General features: G+C 47.2%; 1 protein-coding gene across 2 annotated transcripts in view; it reads left to right on the top strand.

The window, feature by feature from the left end:
• Window positions 1-18,982, top strand: part of DDX31 (DEAD-box helicase 31) — a 127,138-nt gene that overhangs the window by 13,558 nt on the left and 94,598 nt on the right. For both annotated transcript variants that reach the window (XM_068248925.1, XM_068248924.1), the window contains exons 8-13: window positions 1,788-1,829; window positions 3,584-3,648; window positions 4,269-4,388; window positions 4,650-4,756; window positions 5,542-5,768; window positions 6,145-6,294. In XM_068248925.1, the coding sequence (XP_068105026.1) occupies window positions 1,788-1,829; window positions 3,584-3,648; window positions 4,269-4,388; window positions 4,650-4,756; window positions 5,542-5,768; window positions 6,145-6,294 (711 nt within the window). The remainder of the gene's footprint in view (window positions 1-1,787; window positions 1,830-3,583; window positions 3,649-4,268; window positions 4,389-4,649; window positions 4,757-5,541; window positions 5,769-6,144; window positions 6,295-18,982) is intronic.

Raw genomic sequence — 18,982 nt, 5'->3', positions numbered from 1 at the left:
CAAAGCTAACTTCCAACCCCCACCTACTGCCTGACATCAACTTTGGTTCCCAAAAGACTGCTAGGTGTAGCCAATAGTCTACAATCATTATGTCCTATGTAATAGCCGATCAGCTGCTATCCACATCTGGTGGCGTACGACAGGAATCTGCAAGGGAGACTTGGTCACAGGATACAGCCGGTATATATGGCTGATCCTGCTGCTGCACAAGTCCCGGCCGTATTACATACTATTCCCCCTCCAGGCCGCCATGGATGGTGGGGAATGATATAATTCGGCTTCCAGTGATTGCTGGAGGCCGAATTATTGTGTTTTATAACTAACTTAAGCTCCATCTCCTGACAGCGCCGAAGTTACTCCCTGTGCGCTGCTATAGCTGTAATTCCTATTATGGCCTATGATGGCATCGGCTCCGCCCAAGTCTCCTGCGCTGGATTCACTGTGTGCGCGCATCTGGTGCCCAACTCATTATTTAGGCACCTGATTAGCAATTATTTACATAGGAGTCTTTTTGACTCCTGCCAATCCTTGCACCCAAATTACCTGATCCACCCCCCCTTTCTTTTTTTTCCTGTCCCATGTGACACCATAGAGTGCTGTGACCAAAAGGAGTAGGGTGGGTGGACTCTGCAGGATCGAGACTCTAGCCACAGTAGTCACTGTCTCCCCTGGGGACGGAGGGCCGGGACACAAAAGAGGAGGAGGAGTGGGGACTGTAGAGATTCTTCCTGGAAAGGTGAGTATAGTCTACTCCCAGCAGGATCATTTTGACTTTCTCACAGAGCTGAGCTTTCAAGACAGATAGTTGACACAACAGCCAGGCAAGTAGCATTTTTAAATGGAAACAAGCAATTAGCTTCTCCATGCTGATCTCATGTCAGGGACCTGAGGCTGGAACCAGCATTTTGAAAAAGGAGATCTCTGTATTAAAGTGGACCTGAACTATTGCACAGGACAGAAGGAAAATCTAGAGAAAAGCACACTGTATGTATTTAGAGAGTTAAGCTTATCTAATATCCCCTCATCTGTGACTAATCACAAGTGCAATTTGATCTCTCAGCTGTGTCAGCTGCCTGCCCCAACAGGGAGTTAACTGGTAAACACAGGATGTTAATCCTATGTCTGCTTCCATGAAAGCAGGAAGTAGACCCCCTGCAGTTTTATTGCAGGATTTTCATCAGCTGCAACAAAGATACATTTTTCTTTAAAGTGTACCTGAGATGAGAAGCATCTCAGGTTCCATACTTACCTAGGGCTTCCTTAAGCCCCCTTGAGGCAGCTCGTCCCTCACCGTCTCCCTGGGTGACTCCTGTCACCCGCAATAGTGCCCGAAAGCCTAGCCGAGTCATGCTTCATCATGCATGCCCGGTCAGGCGCGCTCCCGTCGCACTTCCATCCCTGGGAGTGTGCTGCGCCTGCGCAGTAGTATTGTGCAAGCGCAGAACACTCCCAGCCACTGGAGTGTGACGACGTGTGATTCGGCCACGCTTTCGCCAACTATTGCGGGTGACAGCAGCCACCCGGGGAGACGGAAGAGAGACGAGTGGCCTCAAGGGGGCTTAAGGAAGTCCCAGGTAAGTATGGAACCTGAGATGCTTCTCGTCTCAGGTACACTTTAAGAAATGTGTCTTTGTGACAGCGGATGCAGATCCTGCAATACAGAAGAAGTTCTCAGTTCAGGTCTGCTTTAAAGGTAGTAATTTTTAGGATCTCTGTACCTGACTGTGGTGTGATTACTTCTGGAAAGTTGACTTTTGTTTTCCTCTTGTCATTTTCTCCCCCTGCAGCTGGCCCTGCAGAGTTTCACCACAGTGCAAAAGCTGCTTAAGGTCAGTATAACCAGCCCAGGATCAGAATCTGTCTGTTCCTGGCTTAAAAGGAACATTAAAGCGGAATATAACCCTGCATTTCAACTTTGCTCTAAAATATTATTTACAGCATATTATATGCAAAAAGCATTTTTTTTTTACTAGACTAGCATTGGAAGGGTTAAACACAGAGGTTTAAAGGTCCTGGAGAGATATGCAGAAGTTCAGATAGATACATTCTATTTAGTTACATGTATCTATTGATAAACAGTTACACACTCTTTGGCTGTCGTCCAAGCTCCTTCTCAGTGAGAGAGATGAGTCACATTCAACACTTAGATACATTATGTAAACAAAATGTATCTATTTCAGCTTCGGATGCATCTGCAGAAATCTAAAGGAACTTTAAAGCCCTGTGTAACCCTTCCAATGCTGGTCTAGTTAAAAAAAAAATGCTGGTTGCATATAATATACTGTAAATAATGTTTTAGAGCAAAGTTGAAATGCAGGGTTATATTCCGCTTTAAGTGAGAGGTATGTGTAGTCTGACATACTGTATTTATTTCCTGTGAAAGGATACCTTATTCCTCATGAAAATGTAAAAACGTTCTCCTCCATTCCCCTCCGTTATGATGTACTGGCCCTCCGAAGCTACTCACTGGTCGGGAGCATCGGCGAAGACTGTGCAAGCGCTGCCCGGCAACGCGCCTGCGAGTGTTCTGCGGTTCTAAAACTGCAACTGTGACAGTGTGATGCAATGTTGTAAAAAAAAAAATATGTTACTGAAAATAAAAATATGAGACTTTTATTTGATGCTAATGTTCTATTCATTATCTACACATACAATTAATTATATCATAAGGTTTTTTTGGGAGGTTTTTTTTTTTCGCTTCAGCTTTATTTTAAAAGGGAAATTCCACTTTCACTAATAAAACCGCTGTCCTCATACAGTCACATCAGCAAATTGTCAGAAATGGTGATATGAATATCAGTTTAGAATCCCTGCTTGATTCTTACAAGCAATTCACCCTGGTCAGTGCAGGTATAAACATAAAGTGGCAATAAAGCTGTTCTTGTCAGCACAGGAGCTGCCAGGGCCAGATTTACCATAAGGCACTGTAGGCACGTGTCTACAGGCGCCTGATGATGGAGAGGTGGCTCACTCTCCTCTCCGAGCGCCTGCCTCCCTCCTCCCCTCTGCAGAGTCCTGAGCAGAGTGTAATGAGAGGTTACTTTCCCAAGAGTCAAGCATTCCACTGACCAGAGCTCCCTTCAGCCAGGGGAACCTCTAGCTACTTAATGCTAAACGGCACCTATAGCTACCTACTATGGGTAAGGGAAGTAAGGGAGAGTGACAGCTGGGCCAGTCAGCTCACTTGCAGTGCGGTTGGGCAGGGGTGGCAGGACATCTATGCCTATAGGCTCCTGTGATGTAAATCCAGACCTGGGAACTGCAGTGATGGCATATTGGGCATCTGTGTACTTTGTGTATAGTCCTGGCTGGACATATTTTTGTTTCTCTAGTTCAAGTTAGAAAAGTAACATTTTTATACTCCAATACCCTACAAAAAATGTGTATACATTCATAGCTACATTTGGACAAATATATTATGTTTTATGGTATTGTAGGCATATGGTATGGTAGGGATTAGATTGTGAGCTGAGGGACAGTTAGTGACAGGACAATATATACTTTGTACAGCGCTGCGTAAGATATTGGCTCTATATAAATACTAAAATAATAATAATAATGGTAATTATTTTTGCATTCTCAGCCATTCACCTGGATAGTGCCTGGAGTTCTAATGGGCGGAGAGAAGAGGAAATCGGAAAAGGCCAGGTAACGTGGACTGTATCCAATTAGAAGTGACTTTGCCACACCATACAATATATTTGTGCTAATCGTACAACCAGAGCGCATGCCTCTTACAGCACATGCAGTCATTGTTTGACATTTGTGCAAAGGGAAGACTTTTTCATTTTCAAGCAAGACCCAACTCTTTTGTTGCAGAGCCCCACCCCATCCACTTAACAGGTCAGCGTCAGATCCTGTAGCATCCACCTAGCCCCACCTCTTTCATTGCAAAAGCCGCACCCCATCCATTTAACAGGTCAGAGCCTGTAGCATCCACCTAACCCCACATCTTTTGTTGCAAAGCCCCATCCCATCCGCTTAACAGGTCAGAGCCTGTAGCATCCACCTAACCCCACCTCTTTTGCAAAGCCCAACCCCATCCACTTAACAGGTCAGCGTCAGAGCCTGTAGCATCCAACCAGCCTCTGGCATTGAACTGTTCGTGTATCTCTAGTCACAGAAATAAGACAATATTGCTTTCCAAATGACCAGGCTGAAATTCAGTAGCCTGCTATTTGTTTCCATCATATATTCCCTGATAATATATACAGTACATTTTGCACTGTGGCGGAATGAATCTCATGCATGCTCTCTCTATTTTCCAGGCTGCGGAAGGGAATTAACATCCTTATCTCCACCCCGGGAAGGCTGGTTGATCATATCAACTCAACCAAGAGCATTCACTTCACTCATGTCCGGTGGCTCATTGTGGATGAAGCTGACAGGTGACCGCTTTTTTATGTTATTTTTGTGTATTTATTTTTATAGTGTCAGGATAACTATTGTGCATGTATTTATTGCCTGTAGTTAGTTTATTAACTGATGACATATTAACCATTTCACCAGTACAGGTGGTGTGCCCCTTATTGACCAGAGCAATTTCCACCTTTCAGCGCTCCTCCCATTTATTCTACAGGGGTATTTATGTATGTATAGAGATGTTGGATCATGGAATATCTTGGTAACCGCCTTGCTTGTGTTTGCAGAATCCTGGACTTGGGATTCCAGAAGGACGTCACCACCATTCTGAACTCCCTCAACTCCCAGAGCCAGCAGAGGCAGAACGTACTGCTGTCCGCCACACTGAGCCAAGGTCAGGCCCGATGAGACTGTTCGCTTGCTTTTATCATATTGTGGGGGAATTGACTAATTGTTCTGTATAATTTCTGCACCGTGTGCCTGAAGTGAGAGGGATATGGAGGCTGACATGTATTTCCTTATAAGCCATTAGCGGCTTCTGTGCACTCTAAACCTCTGCCGGCAAATCTCATTTTGTCGACCATTGCAGCAAAACGAGTGGGTGGCAGGGAGCAGTTCTAGTAGCCTGTTCCGGACGGCTTCTTCTCTTCCTCCACCGGCTCTGAACTTCCAACAGGTCTTCTGGGTCCCAATCACATCCAATCACATGATATGATGTGATCAGGATGCAGGAGACCGTGCCAGCGTTACAGTGCCCCCAGGTGGAGGAGGAGACTCTTCTATCACCCCTCTTCCACCACCAGGTAAGTGGTGCTGTAAAGTTGACATGGTCTCCTGGATCCAGCCACTACTCTGTTTCTGGTTCCACCTCCTGACTCTGGCCTTAAATGCTGTTCGGGTGCAATTACATGCAGCTGAATGGCAGGGTTTGGTAGGCGTGTGTCACAGTTGACACGCGGTGGCATTTACCCAGCTGTAAAAAAAAAAGTCTCAAGTGGCATATGGGGACAGCAACCGACATGCCAACGCCCGGCCAGTGAACGGGAACAGCGGTGGATTCGCTGTCTTCAGCTGCCCGTGGAGAAGAGGCCCATGAAATGAACTATTTATGTTATTTACGTTGTCTTCTGTATATTTCAAGTACGTCTCTCTCATTGGCAGTGCTGTGGTTTTTTGCAGGTGTTGTTCGGCTGGCCGATATCAGTTTGCAGGATCCGGTCAGTGTGACGGTCACAGAGGATTCTGGTGATGGCATTCAGCAGACTACAAAACCCAACGTGGCGGTGACTGAAGACGATGAAACTGACAGCTTTGCCGTACCGGAGAATCTCCACCAGAACGTTGTTGTGGTCCCCAGCAAGCTGAAGCTCGTCACCTTATCAGCCTTTATTCTGGGAAAATGGAAGGTGAGATCTTCACATAGCAAAACTGTTCCGGTAGCCAATGTTTGGCCATTGTAAAATCTTTCCTCTTCCTAAATTATATTTTTAAATGTATCACTTGTGGTGACATCTTTGGTTCTGGCAGGTGATCTGTATGGAATGTTCGTTACTGAGAGTTTGCTATGAGCTATGCCGCTCATAGCAGACAGCACAAAGTGCTGGGCTTTGGTCTTAGCTTGGTCTGTTCGGTCTTGTTTTGTGAACTGCAATGTTGAGTTTATGGAAGTCTGACGTGTGATCTGTTGGCCTCTGATTTATACGGTCTCTAAAGCTGTGCTCCACATCTTGCTTTGACCAGACATGTGAATCTGACAATCTACTATAACTTCTATTTCTGCAGTGTGATAAGAAGCCAAAAATGATCGTATTCTTCCCAAGCTGTGAACTGGTGGAATTCCATCATACAATGCTGAAGAGCATCCTGCCTCTAGAGGGCAGTAGCCCCAATCCTGGGATCTTCTTCCAGCTTCATGGCAATATGGAGCAAGAGGTGAGTCCACCATGTAACGGCGGATGTGCATAGAAATTCTGCTGTGAGAAAGGACCACTATCACAAAAAAAAATAGTAAAATTCATAATGCATGATTATGAATACAGGGCTGTGGAGAAGATACAAAAATCATCCAACTCTGACTCCTCAGTTTATCATTCCTCCAAATCCTTACTGGGGAGGTAAGCCCACCACTGCCACCCTTTTTAAACAGTTCTCTTGCGCAGACTGGCCCGTGACTGGAGGAAGTAACGGGACACGGTACAGAAGACGGACAAGACTGAGGACGTTGGTGTGGGAGCGATCCGTGCGGATGGGGCTGGAGGAAGCCCCAGGTATGTATAAAACGTTTAATTTATTCCAGCTCTGGTACATTTTATGCTAAGTACACACTTGCGAGAATTGTCGCCTATCGGGGATTGAGAAACGATCCGTCTGGAGACAGTTCGCGGAATGATTCTGTACAGACACATCCCTAGCCTTGAGGCTAGCGATGTGTTTTGTTGTTATGGAGTTGGAGGAACGATGATCAGCGACAACAGAGGGCTTCAATCGTTGAACGGTCATGCATGGGTATCATAAGTCGTTTAAAGGGATCCTGAGCAGTGAAAATAAACAAAATCGGTACTTACCTGGGGCTTTCTCCAGCCCACCGTAGGTCAGGAGGTCCCCCGGCATCCTCCTGGCTCCTCTCCCGGTTCCGCTTCGCAATCCTTCACCGGGGACATCCGGGCCGAGTGTCGGGCTGACACTTCCTTAACGGTGACGCTCGTCGTCATCATGTGACAGTACTGCGCATGCGCGGTTTAGAGTTAGAAAACCGCGCATGCGCAGTATTGTCACGCCGGCTGCCGTGTTGACGCGAGGTGGCCAGCTTGATGACAACGAGCGTCACCAATAAGGAAGTTTCAGCCCGACACTCGGCCGGGTGTCGCCGGTGATGGATTGCGCAGCAGGACCGGGAGAGGAGCCAGGAGGATGCCGGGGGACCTGTCCCTTTAAGAATCCAGCAGGACAGACAATACCAGAGCAATATTGATCGGCGGCCGCTAAACACACATAACAATCGTCGGCTAAAACTGCCGTTATCGGCCATTTCAGATGACGGTTATCACGTGTGTGCGTACGTAGCATTAGTATAAGTGACAGCAACATGGGAGAAAAGTCATTTATGTTGCATTTTAGTCTGGGACAAATTTACTTCTTACAAATGTTTTTTAAATCTTACATTTTTTTTGTGATAATGCTCCTTTAATGTATTTTTTTTTTTTTTGAGTAATAATAGTTTTCAGAGTTGACTAGAATTGTGCTTTACGGAGTTTTGACTAAGGCTCTCTTAGTAGTGAATTTAAATGTTTCGAAATGAAAGTGGTCTCCTGGAAACAGCCCAGGCTAAGCATCACTGGGAAGGCGGAGCTACATACCAATATACAGCAATATATAGATATGGGAAGTGTTTCTGTTGCTCCAGGTCACTTGGGGAGAAGAAAAGGCTCCTTAAAGGGACCCTGAAAAGGTTATAAAATCAGAATTTTCACTTACCTGGGGCTTCCTCCTGGCTCCTTCCCTGGCCCCGGCTTCGTTACACGGCAACTTCGGCCTGAAGTCATCAGGGCTACTTCCTGCTGCGGACGATAGCCGTCATCATGCCGGCCGGCGTGAGATACAGTCCTGCGCATGCGTGGTTCAATGTTAGAGAACAGCGCAGGACTCTCCGCAGTGGGAAGCAGCCCTGATGACTCCAGGCAAAGTCACCGTGTAACGGAGCCGGGACCAGGGAAGGAGCCAGGAGGAAGCCTCAGGTAAGTGAAAATTCTGATTTTATAACCTGTTCAGGGTCCCTTTAAGGAGCCTTTTCTTCTCCCCAAGTGACCTGGAGGTGAATGAACCCGGCTCCTGACTGATTTACAGACCTCCGCTGTCCATAGATAGCAAAGATCTGGGATGTGCTACTGTGTCCCATGCTTGGGACCTGTCGCCGTTAAACGATACCAGAGCCGAACATTATACTATAAACGGGGGGAGCAGGCATGTATTAGGTGCAGTCCACATGCCCACCACACCCCCGTTCTCAGCTGAGTCCATATCGCCGAAGTCTGGCAGTAGTGCGCAGGTGCGCTCAACCAGGAAGGCACTGCACATGCGTATGTTGGCACAATGACATCGGCTGCATGTGGCGAGCGCTCCTGGCTGTGCGCACCCTTTGCACTACCGTCCGACTCCGGCGACCTAGATTCAGCTGCCACAGAGGAATTACGGTATATACCAAGGGGACGGTGGTGAATGGGGGTAGCGGTGGGCTAATACATGCCTGCCCCCCCTCCCCCTCCCGTTTTTAGTATAATGTTTGGCTGCTTAGGCAGCCAAAAGTGTGGAATATGTTGGCACTTTATAAATCAATAATAATAATAATAAAGTACGGCATAGTTTTTAATCTATAAGCAGTTAATGGGTTCCCTGACAAAATGACGCAGTGATGATAGTCTATAGCACATGTGTCAAACCTGGCCCGCAGAGCGATAAAAATTGGCCTGCCAGTGCTTTTATGATCATACATTGATTTTGGCCCGCGGCCACATTCCCAGCTCCGCCCCTCTCGTCCCTCTTCTGCTATTCTGGTGGCCGACTCTGCCCCTCTGCCCTCCCTCTTCGTATGAGTGATAAAGCGTAGCCACGCTCTATCACTCCCTTGCTCCGCCTCTCAAGTAAGGAAGGCTTATGTCTCCTCCTCAGCCTTCTAGCCGGTCCACCTCCTTCCTCTGCTGCCGCTCCTTTACCTCATGGAGTCGGCGGTCCGTCCTGCACCGAAGCCTGCTCCCTTCATCCCCTTCACTACATCCCCGGCATGAAGACACCAGAGCGGCTCCCTCGGTAATGTCGCAGTAAGTAAGCGATGTTACTGAGGGAGCCGCTCTGGTGTCTTCACGTCACAGGGGATTCCTGTGCTGCATGCCAGGGGCCGGGAATGTAGTAAAGAGGATGATGGGAGCAGGCTTCAGTGCAGGACGGACCAGCGGCGGCCGAGGAAGGAGGGGGAGGATAAGGCTGGCTACCTACTGGGGGCACCTACTTACCTAGCTAACCTATCCTGGGGCCACTTACCTACCTAACCTATACTGGGGCCACTTACCTAGCTAACCTATACTGGGGCCACTTACCTAGCTAACCTATACTGGGGCCACTTACCTAGCTAACCTACACTGGGGCCACTTACCTAGCTAACCTACACTGGGGCCACTTACCTAGCTAACCTACACTGGGGCCACTTACCTAGCTACCCTACACTGGGGCCACTTACCTAGCTACCCTACACTGGGGCCACTTACCTACCTAACCTATACTGGGGCCACTTGCCTAGCTAACCTATACTGGGGCCACTTACCTAGCTAACCTATACTGGGGCCACTTACCTAGCTAACCTACACTGGGGCCACTTACCTAGCTAACCTACACTGGGGCCACTTACCTAGCTAACCTACACTGGGGCCACTTACCTAGCTAACCTACACTGGGGCCACTTACCTAGCTAACCTACACTGGGGCCACTTACCTAGCTAACCTACACTGGGGTCACTTACCTAGCTAACCTACACTGGGGCCACTTACCTAGCTAACCTATACTGGGGCCACTTACCTAGCTAACCTATACTGGGGCCACTTACCTAGCTAACCTATGCTGGGGCCACTTACCTAGCTAACCTATGCTGGGGCCACTTACCTAGCTAACCTATAGTGGGGGCCACTTACGTAGCTAACCTATAGTGGGAGCCACTTACCTAGCTAACCTATAGTGGGGGCCACTTACCTAGCTAACCTATATTGGGGGCCACTTACCTAGCTAACCTATAGTGGGGGCCACTTACCTAGCTAACCTATAGTGGGGGCCACTTACCTAGCTAACCTATAGTGGGGGCCACTTACCTGGCTAACCTATACTGGGGCCATTTACCTAGCTAACCTATACTGGGGCCACTTACCTAGCTAACCTATACTGGGGCCACTTACCTAGCTAACCTATACTGGGGCCACTTACCTAGCTAACCTATACTGGGGCCACTTACCTAGCTAACCTATAGTGGGGGCCACTTACCTAGCTAACCTATAGTGGGGGCCACTTACCTAGCTAACCTATAGTGGGGGCCACTTACCTAGCTAAACTATAGTGGGGGCCACTTACCTAGCTAAACTATAGTGGGGGCCACTTACCTGGCTAACCTATACTGGGGCCACTTACCTGGCTAACCTATACTGGGGCCATTTACCTGGCTAACCTATACTGGGGCCATTTACCTGGCTAACCTATACTGGGGCCATTTACCTAGCTAACCTACACTGGGGCCACTTACCTAGCTAACCTACACTGGGGCCACTTACCTAGCTAACCTATACTGGGGCCACTTACCTAGCTACCCTACACTGGGGCCACTTACCTAGCTGCCCTACACTGGGTCCACTTACCTAGCTAACCTATACTGGGGCCACTTACCTAGCTAACTTATACTGGGGCCACTTACTTAGCTAACCTATACTGGGGCCACTTACCTAGCTAACCTATACTGGGGCCACTTACCTAGCTAACCTATACTGGGGCCGCCTACTTAGCTAACCTATACTGGGACCAGTTACCTAGATAACCTATAGTGGGGCCACCTGCCTAGCTAACCTATAGTGGGGCCACCTGCCTAGCTAACCTATAGTGGGGCCACCTACCTAGCTAACCTATAGTGGGGGCACCTACCTAGCTAACCTATAGTGGGGGCACCTACCTAGCTAACCTATAGTGGGGGCACCTACCTAGCTAACCTATAGTGGGGGCACCTACCTAGCTAACCTATAGTGGAGGCACCTGCCTAGCTAACCTATAATGGAGGCACCTGCCTAGCTAACCTATATTGGGGGCACCTATGCTTGACTAACCTACACTGGGGGCACCTACTTAGCTAACCTATTTTGGGGGCAACTATCATGGCTACCTATACTGGAGGTATCTACCTGGCTAAACTATACTGGTTGCACCTATGCCTGACTAACCTATCCTGGGGGCACCTACCTAGCTAACCTATAGTGGGGGCACCTACCTAGCTAACCTATAGTGGGGGCACCTACCTAGCTAACCTATGGTGGAGGCACCTGCCTAGCTAACCTATAATGGAGGCACCTGCCTAGCTAACCTATAGTGGGGGCACCTACCTAGCCTATAGTGGGGACACCTACTTAGCTAACCTATATTGGGGGCACCTATGCTTGACTAACCTACACTGGGGGCACCTACTTAGCTAACCTATTTTGGGGGCAACTATCATGGCTACATATACTGGAGGTATCTACCTGGCTAACCTATACTGGTTGCACCTATGCCTGACTAACCTATCCTGGGGGCACCTACCTAGCTAGCCTATACTGGGAGCACCTATGCCTAGCTAACCTATAGTGGGGGCACCTACCTGGCTAACCTATACTGAGTGCACCTATGCCTGTCTACCTATATTGGGGTCACTTACCTAGCTAACCTAAACTGGGTGCACCTATGCCTGTCTACCTATATTGGGGTCACTTACCTAGCTAACCTAAACTGGGTGCACCTATGCCTTGATACCTATACTGGGGGCACCTATGTCGGGCTTCCTATACAGGGGTCACCTATATCTGGCTACCTCCTGCCTTCCTATACCAAGGGTGGGTTTTTTTTTCCCACCGCGGCTAAAGCACGTGGTGAAAATTGTCAGGTGTTGTGCGATCATTCCAAATTGGGGCGGGGATAAATATGACTGTTGGCCCTCGACCTGGTCTAAGATTTTCATTTCGGCCCTCCACCTTTTTGAGTTTGACACCCCTGGTCTATAGACTGTTGTACTAAAGTGGAGTCGCCCCTTAATAATGGCCCGATGTGTGAATGGGCTGTAACTGAGCACGGCAGGTTTTACCAAGTTGCAGATCTGCTCCCAATTCTTTGTGAGAGCCGTGAGTGGCCCTCCTCACTCCCCGCCACCTGAGAGTGTTTGTTTGGCCTAATCCTCCCCTAACCAGCTGCTCTCAGCAACGTGAGTGGCCTGGCTGGCTGCCTCTGAGGGAGGGCCGGGTAGGAAGGGGGGGCAATTAGTTTCTGATGTCCTCACATTAGGAGCATTAATGGGACTAAACAGGGACTCCCAGATGGTGGCACTCCGCCTCCTCTCTGAAGCAAATTAATAGCATCCTCCGGCCTCCTCTGTTATTTTAGGCAGCTTCCCTCACGGCCACCGCTTCTTCACTCCGGGGCTGGTGGTGGGACAAAAGCTCAAATCATCCTCGTAACCGAATCTCTCTAATCTTCCCGGCGGGGGGCGGTGAATGGACGGCACACAGGAGAATTAGACTGTGAGGGCGGATAGAGTCCGGTGACTCACCCGCTAGTGTTCAGGCTTCTTTTAACTTCTCTGTTGCTGGAGCCAGGGTGTTGCGAAGACCACTCTTATTTTTTAACCCAGTCACTGCCAGAATTCTAATGAAACGCAACCAATGGTTTTACAGCTACATAAAAACATGGGGGAGGAAAAAAAATGTTTGTTTCCCAAGATAACTGCAGAATGCCCAGATGGCTCATGATGATCCAGAACTACTAGGAAAGTATAAGGGGCTAAAAGGGCCCAAAAAGCCCTCCTTCTAAAAAAACAACATTGAATATAATTTTGCCTTCTTAAAGGACGTCCGAGTTAAAAATAAACTACTGAGATAAACAATTGTATCTATCCTCCTTCTTCTTCTAAAAATTAATTTTTTTAGAGATCCCACAGTTTTATTTTATATTTAAATCTACTTTTTAAGTTTTTTACTGTTTCATGACCTCTTCTCAATAACACATGCATTGACGTATGCTAGAGCTAAAATCTGTGAACTATTGACCCTTTTTTATGTTTTTCCTGCTCTCAGAAGTCATTTGCTGCTAGAAAAGTGTTGTATGGCTGCATTTCCTTAACACTGAGGGTTGCTCTATAGTCCGACCTGGTCCTGACCCAGACAGAAATTGTCACTTGCATGATTTTTAACTCTTTCAGGCAGAGAAAAAAAGTGGAGCACAACATACTTATTTGTATGCTTGGCACTGTACATACACATGTCTATCTCATCATGTCACCTCGGATGTCCTTTAACCCTCCTGGCGGTCTATTAAAAAACGCTAGGGGGCAGCGCAGCCGTTTTTTTGTTATTTTTTTTTTAAAATCATGTAGCGAGCCTAGGGCTCGCTACATGATAGCCGCTGCTCAGCGGCATCCCCCCAGCCCCGCCGATCGCCTCCGGCGATAGGCGATCAGGAAATGACGTTCAAAGAACGGGATTTCCTGGAGGGCTTCCCCCGTCACCATGGCGACGGGGCGGGATGACGTCACCGACGTCATGGACGTCGTGACGTCTAAGGGAGTCCCGATCCACCCCTTAGCGCTGCCTGGCGCTGATAGGCCAGGCAGCGCAGGGGTCTAGGGGGGGGGGGGCTGTGTTGCGACGCGGATAGCCAGGAAGGTTAAAGAACCTAAAGCGAGGCTTCCATATTTATTTCCTTGTAAGCAGTATCAGTTGCCTGGCATCCTGCTGATCTCTTTGGCTGCAATAGTATCTGAATCACACACCTGAAACAAGAATGTGAGAAATCCAGTCAGGAAAGCCTTCCTACTAAAAAAAGCATCATTGAATATAATGTTGCCCTTTTAAAGGAGTACTGTAGGGGGCTGGGGGGGGGGGGGAAGTTCGCAAATCGGGGAAGTGAACCGGCGGCGGGGACTGGAGCATCGGTGAGTGGCTGCGCGGGCACAGGATGTCTGCGGGGGACCGTTCGAAGCCCCGGGTAAGTTCAACTTTTTTCCCCCTAAGCCCCCTACAGTACTCCTTTTAAAGGGAACCTAAAGCAAGGCTTCCATACTGTATTTATTTCCTTGTAAGCAGTATCAGTTCCCTGGCTTTCCTGCTGATCTCTTTAGCTGCAGTAGTGTCTGAATCACACCTGAAACAAGCATGCAGCTAATCCAGTCAGACTTCAGTCAGAAACATCTGATGTGCATATGCTTGGTCAGGGTCTGTGGCTAAAACTATTTAAAGTTAACCAGAAACAAAGCACCCTCATGTATTTTACCATATATATCAGTAGGAACGTTTGTGAAAACACCTACCCTGCTCTGTTTCATTCTTCACTGCTCAGCCTGCCTGTTATCAGCCCTGATAAAATCCCCGACTGAGCATTCAGTCTGGCTTTGCTCAGGAATCATTATAGCTGAGTCTGTCTTCTCTGATGTCTTTTTATGCCCAAGCCTGCCCCCTTCTGGCTCTGCTACAATGACTCAGCTATAATGATTCCTGAGCAAAGCCAGACTGAATGCTCAGTCTGGGATTTTATCAGGGCAGATAACAAGCAGGCTGAGCAGTGAAGAATGAAACAGAGCAGGGTAGGTGTTTCCTCTAATGTTCCCACTGATATATATGGTAAAATACATGAGGGTGCTTTGTCTCTGGTTCACTTTAAGGTTGAGGATCAGCAGGCTTGCCAGGCAATATGTATTGTTTAAAAAGAAATAAATATGGCAGCCTCTATATCCCTCTCATTTTAGGTTCCCTCTAAAACAGAAGGTATTGGGGATAATTCAGTTTCAAAGCAAATTTGAAGGGAACCTGAAAATGTTCCATACTCGCCTATAGAGGCTGAAAATTGGGGATCCCATAGAGCCGCCCGGCCCTCTCTCCGTGCCTTTGGACCACCACTGTTTCCGCGTGCAAGTCCGCGCCTTCGGGAGTCCTTGGAAGACTTTGGAAGCACTTGCATCTGAAGACGCATCGTCTCCAGAAGTACTCAGGGACGCGAGTAATTCCAAAGTCTTCGCAAGGCCAAATGGCACTTCATGACACTGAATCATTTTTCAATTATTTAGCACATTTCTGAAGGTTTTTGATGGAAGGCCTTTGGCCCTAAAGAAATGAATGGGGGAGGAATCCTTGCCCATTTGTTTTAACTCTTCCATACTCAAATGACAGTTTGGGGTAGACTGGGGTACAACATATATAGGGCTCCTGATAGTTAGCTGTAAGATTCTTATAACTAGTTTGTTACTAGTAATTGCTTTCGTTTTATAGGTCTTATTTGTTTTAAAAAAAAAATGTTAACGATAATTTGTATTTTTTTTAAATTGCACCATAAAACAAACTGTACAAAAGTGCAACACTGGAAATGCCTTAACCGTTTCAGCCCGCCGGTTGTTTTCACCTTAGGGACTAGAGGCTTTTCACATTTCAGCGCTCCTCCTTTTCTTTCCCCAATAACTTTATCACTACTTATCACAACAAAATGATCTATACCTTGTTTTTTCCGCCACCGATTAGGCTTTCTATGGGTGGTACATTATGCTAAGAATTATTTTATACTAAATGCATTTTAATGGGAATAATAGGAAAAAAATGTAACAAATTTATTATTTCTCAGTTTTCGGCCAATATAGTTTTAAAATAAAACCTGTGAATAATTGCCACACATTTTAATTGCCTATTTGTCCCAGTTATTGCAATGTTTAAATTATATCCCTAGTACAGTGTATGGTGACAATATTTTATTTGGAAATCAAGGTGCATTTTTACATCCATCACTAACCACAAGCCCATCATTTCATAATAATAATAATATACCGACATACGTATTAAAAACTATTCGCTAATGTATGTAGGTGTAATATTACTATTTGGCCACAAGATGTCCTCGAGCATTAGTTTATATTTGCGTACAATAAGTATGCTAAATAGGAAGTGATGCGTGGCTGTGTTACTTCAGAAGTGACGCAGGTATCTCATTGATGCCGGCGATTACGGGGGCCAGAGGGGAGATGAATGGATGGGAACAAAGTCCCATTCATTAATCTAACAATTGGCGGTGGAAACGAGCGAGCGGGAGGCTGTGCAGCAGCACCATTTTGACAAGGATCACTGTTTTTGAACAAGCACAGATTGGCTCAGGGGACTTCTGTCCCCGCCACCAAACCCCGTCAGCAGGACTATCGCGATCACGGGCTTGCAACTGCACATTTGCGCGCGCAGCCTCACAGTCTGCATGGATGTCAGTCTCGCGTCACTGCGGCTGTAGCCACGGATGTGAAACTCACGTCCGAGCAGCTAAAGTGGTTAAATATATCTTTACACAAAAAAAGTTGTTACATTTGTTTAGCATTCAGTAGTGCATCGTATAGCAGTATTACATACATGCGTGCTCATAAGTATACATACCGTGGCAGAATTTATGATTTCTTAACCATTTTTCATAGACTATGAATAACACAAAAATGTTTTTCACTCATGGTTCGTGGTTGGCTGAAGCCATTTATTATCAAGCAACTGTGTTTACTCTTTATTAATCATAATCACTACGCAAATTACCCTGATCAAAAGTTTACCCTGGTGATTTGGCCTGATAAAATGCACACAACTTGACACTAACAGGTTTTAACCTCCTTAGCGGTAACCCCGTGCTGGACACTGGGTAAGCCGCCGCAAAGGATTTCTCAGGCCCTGCTGGGCCAATTTGCATAGTTTTTTTCATTTTTTTGAAACACGCAGCTAGCACTTTGCTAGCTGTGTGTTTGGTCCGATCGCTGCCGCTCGCCTACAATCCGCCGCGATACAGCCCCCCCCCCCCGCATACCCGTGGCGCAGCCTGGCCAATCGCCGCCAGGCTGAGCTATGGGGTGGATCGGGACTCCCTGTGATGCCACGACGTTGATGACGTCACTCCGTTCTTCGCCATGGCGACGAGGGAAGCCCTCAAGGAAATCCCGCTCAGAACGGGATTTCCGGATGGGCATATGCGCCGGCTTCGATCGGACGGTACGGGGGGACGCCGCAGGGAGGGGGGACACATGTAGCTAGCGCTAGGCTAGCTACATGCTAAAAAAAAGGTTCAAAAAACTCTCCCGCGGGAATCCTACCGCCAGGGAGGTTAATGGCTATTAAAAGTAACTATCTTTACCTGTGAATTTTTTTTTTTTTTGCTTGTAATTAGTGGGTGTGTATAAAAGGTCAATGAGTGTCTGGACTCCTGACAGACCCTTGCATCTTTCGTCCCGTGCTGCACTGATGTTTTTTGGATTCTGTTTTATGGAGAAAGTTAAAGAAATGTCAAAGGATCTGCAGGAAAAGGTAGTTGAACTCTATAAAACAGGAAAGGGATATAAGAAAATATCGAAAGGAATTGAGAATGCCAAGCAGCAGTGTTCAAACTTTAATGAAGAAGTGGAAAATTAGGGGTTCTGGTGAAACTAAACCATAGTCAGGTAGAACAAATGAAATTTCAGCCACAATTGTTATAAAAATTGTTCAGGATGCAAGAAAAAACTCACTAAAAACTTCAGGTGAAATACAGGACTTTCTTAAAAAAAAAGGGGGTATGGCAGTTTCAAAATGCACAATGAGGCACTTGAAAGATGAGGTGCATGATCGGGTTGCCAGAAGAAAGCCTTTACTATGCAAATGCCACAAAGTACCCAGCTTACAATATGCCAAACCGCACAGAGACGAGCCTAAAACCTTCTGGCACAAAGTCATTTGGAGTGATGAGACAAAAAATGAACTAGGCCTATGAAGAAATGTACACCATGCCTAATGTGAAACATGGTGGTGGATCGCTGATCTTTGGAGATGTGTATGTTACAATGTCACAGAAATGTTTGGTCCCAATTGATTGCAATATGAATGCAGTTATCAAAAAATACTGGAGGAAAATCTGCGCTCATCAGCCAGGAAGCTGATAATGAGGCGTATTTGGTCATTCCACCATGATAATGATCCAGAACACAAGGCCAAGTCAACCTGTCATTTCAGCAACATGAAGTGAAGGTTCTGCAGTGTCTATTTCAGTCTCCTGCCCTTGGTATCATTGAGCCACTCTGGAGAGACAACAAGCATGCAGTTCATGCAAGACAGCCCAAGAATTTATGGGAACTGGAGGCGCTTGCCAGGAACAATGGGCTGCTTTACCATCTGAGAAGATAAAGAGCCTCATCCACAACTACCACAAAAGACTTCCAAGCTGCCAATGATGTTAAAGGGGGCAATACATGGTATTAAGAACAGTGGTGTAGCAATAGGGGGAGCAGAGGTTGCACCAGGGCCCTTGGGCCAGAGGGTCCCACCTTCAACCGCAGTATTAGCTCTTAATTAGTCATATACTGGTAATAATGACGTCTATAGATGCTTTGAATAGTAGTAATTAACAAACTGCTCCCCATTCCCTTTTGCACCTTTGACACTGTGGTTGTCTTTGGCAGGTTTGGATGCACCGTATAATTATGTATAGAGTCCAACCTCCTTCCCACAGCGCCAGGCACTACGTAGGGGAGAGGGCGGAACTACCCGCCCGCTCCCCTTCTGCCCAGCAACACTGTTGCTGGGCAGAAGGGGAGCGGGCGGGTAGTTCTGCCCTCTCCCCTACGTAGTGCGGAGAGTTCCCTCTCAGGTCCGCCGAGGGCGTGACCTGGTAGAGACGGACTTCCGCATGTCAGCCCAGCACAGAGAAGCAGTCTGCCTCACTTGGGACTGGCGCTGTGGGAAGGAGGTTGGACTCCATTTCAAATGACCCTATCAGGTAGGCAGCACTGTAGTTCTCTATCAGGTCCACTAGGTAGGACCTGATGCTATAGGTTGATGCTGACGTTGTATAACGCTGATTGGCTGCCTTGTGTCCATG

Source organism: Hyperolius riggenbachi, chromosome 8 (assembly GCF_040937935.1).
Source record: "Hyperolius riggenbachi isolate aHypRig1 chromosome 8, aHypRig1.pri, whole genome shotgun sequence".
Taxonomy (NCBI): Eukaryota; Metazoa; Chordata; class Amphibia; order Anura; family Hyperoliidae; genus Hyperolius; species Hyperolius riggenbachi.
The sequence above is the reverse complement of the archived record's forward strand: the minus strand, read 5'-3'. Positions and strand labels throughout refer to the sequence as shown.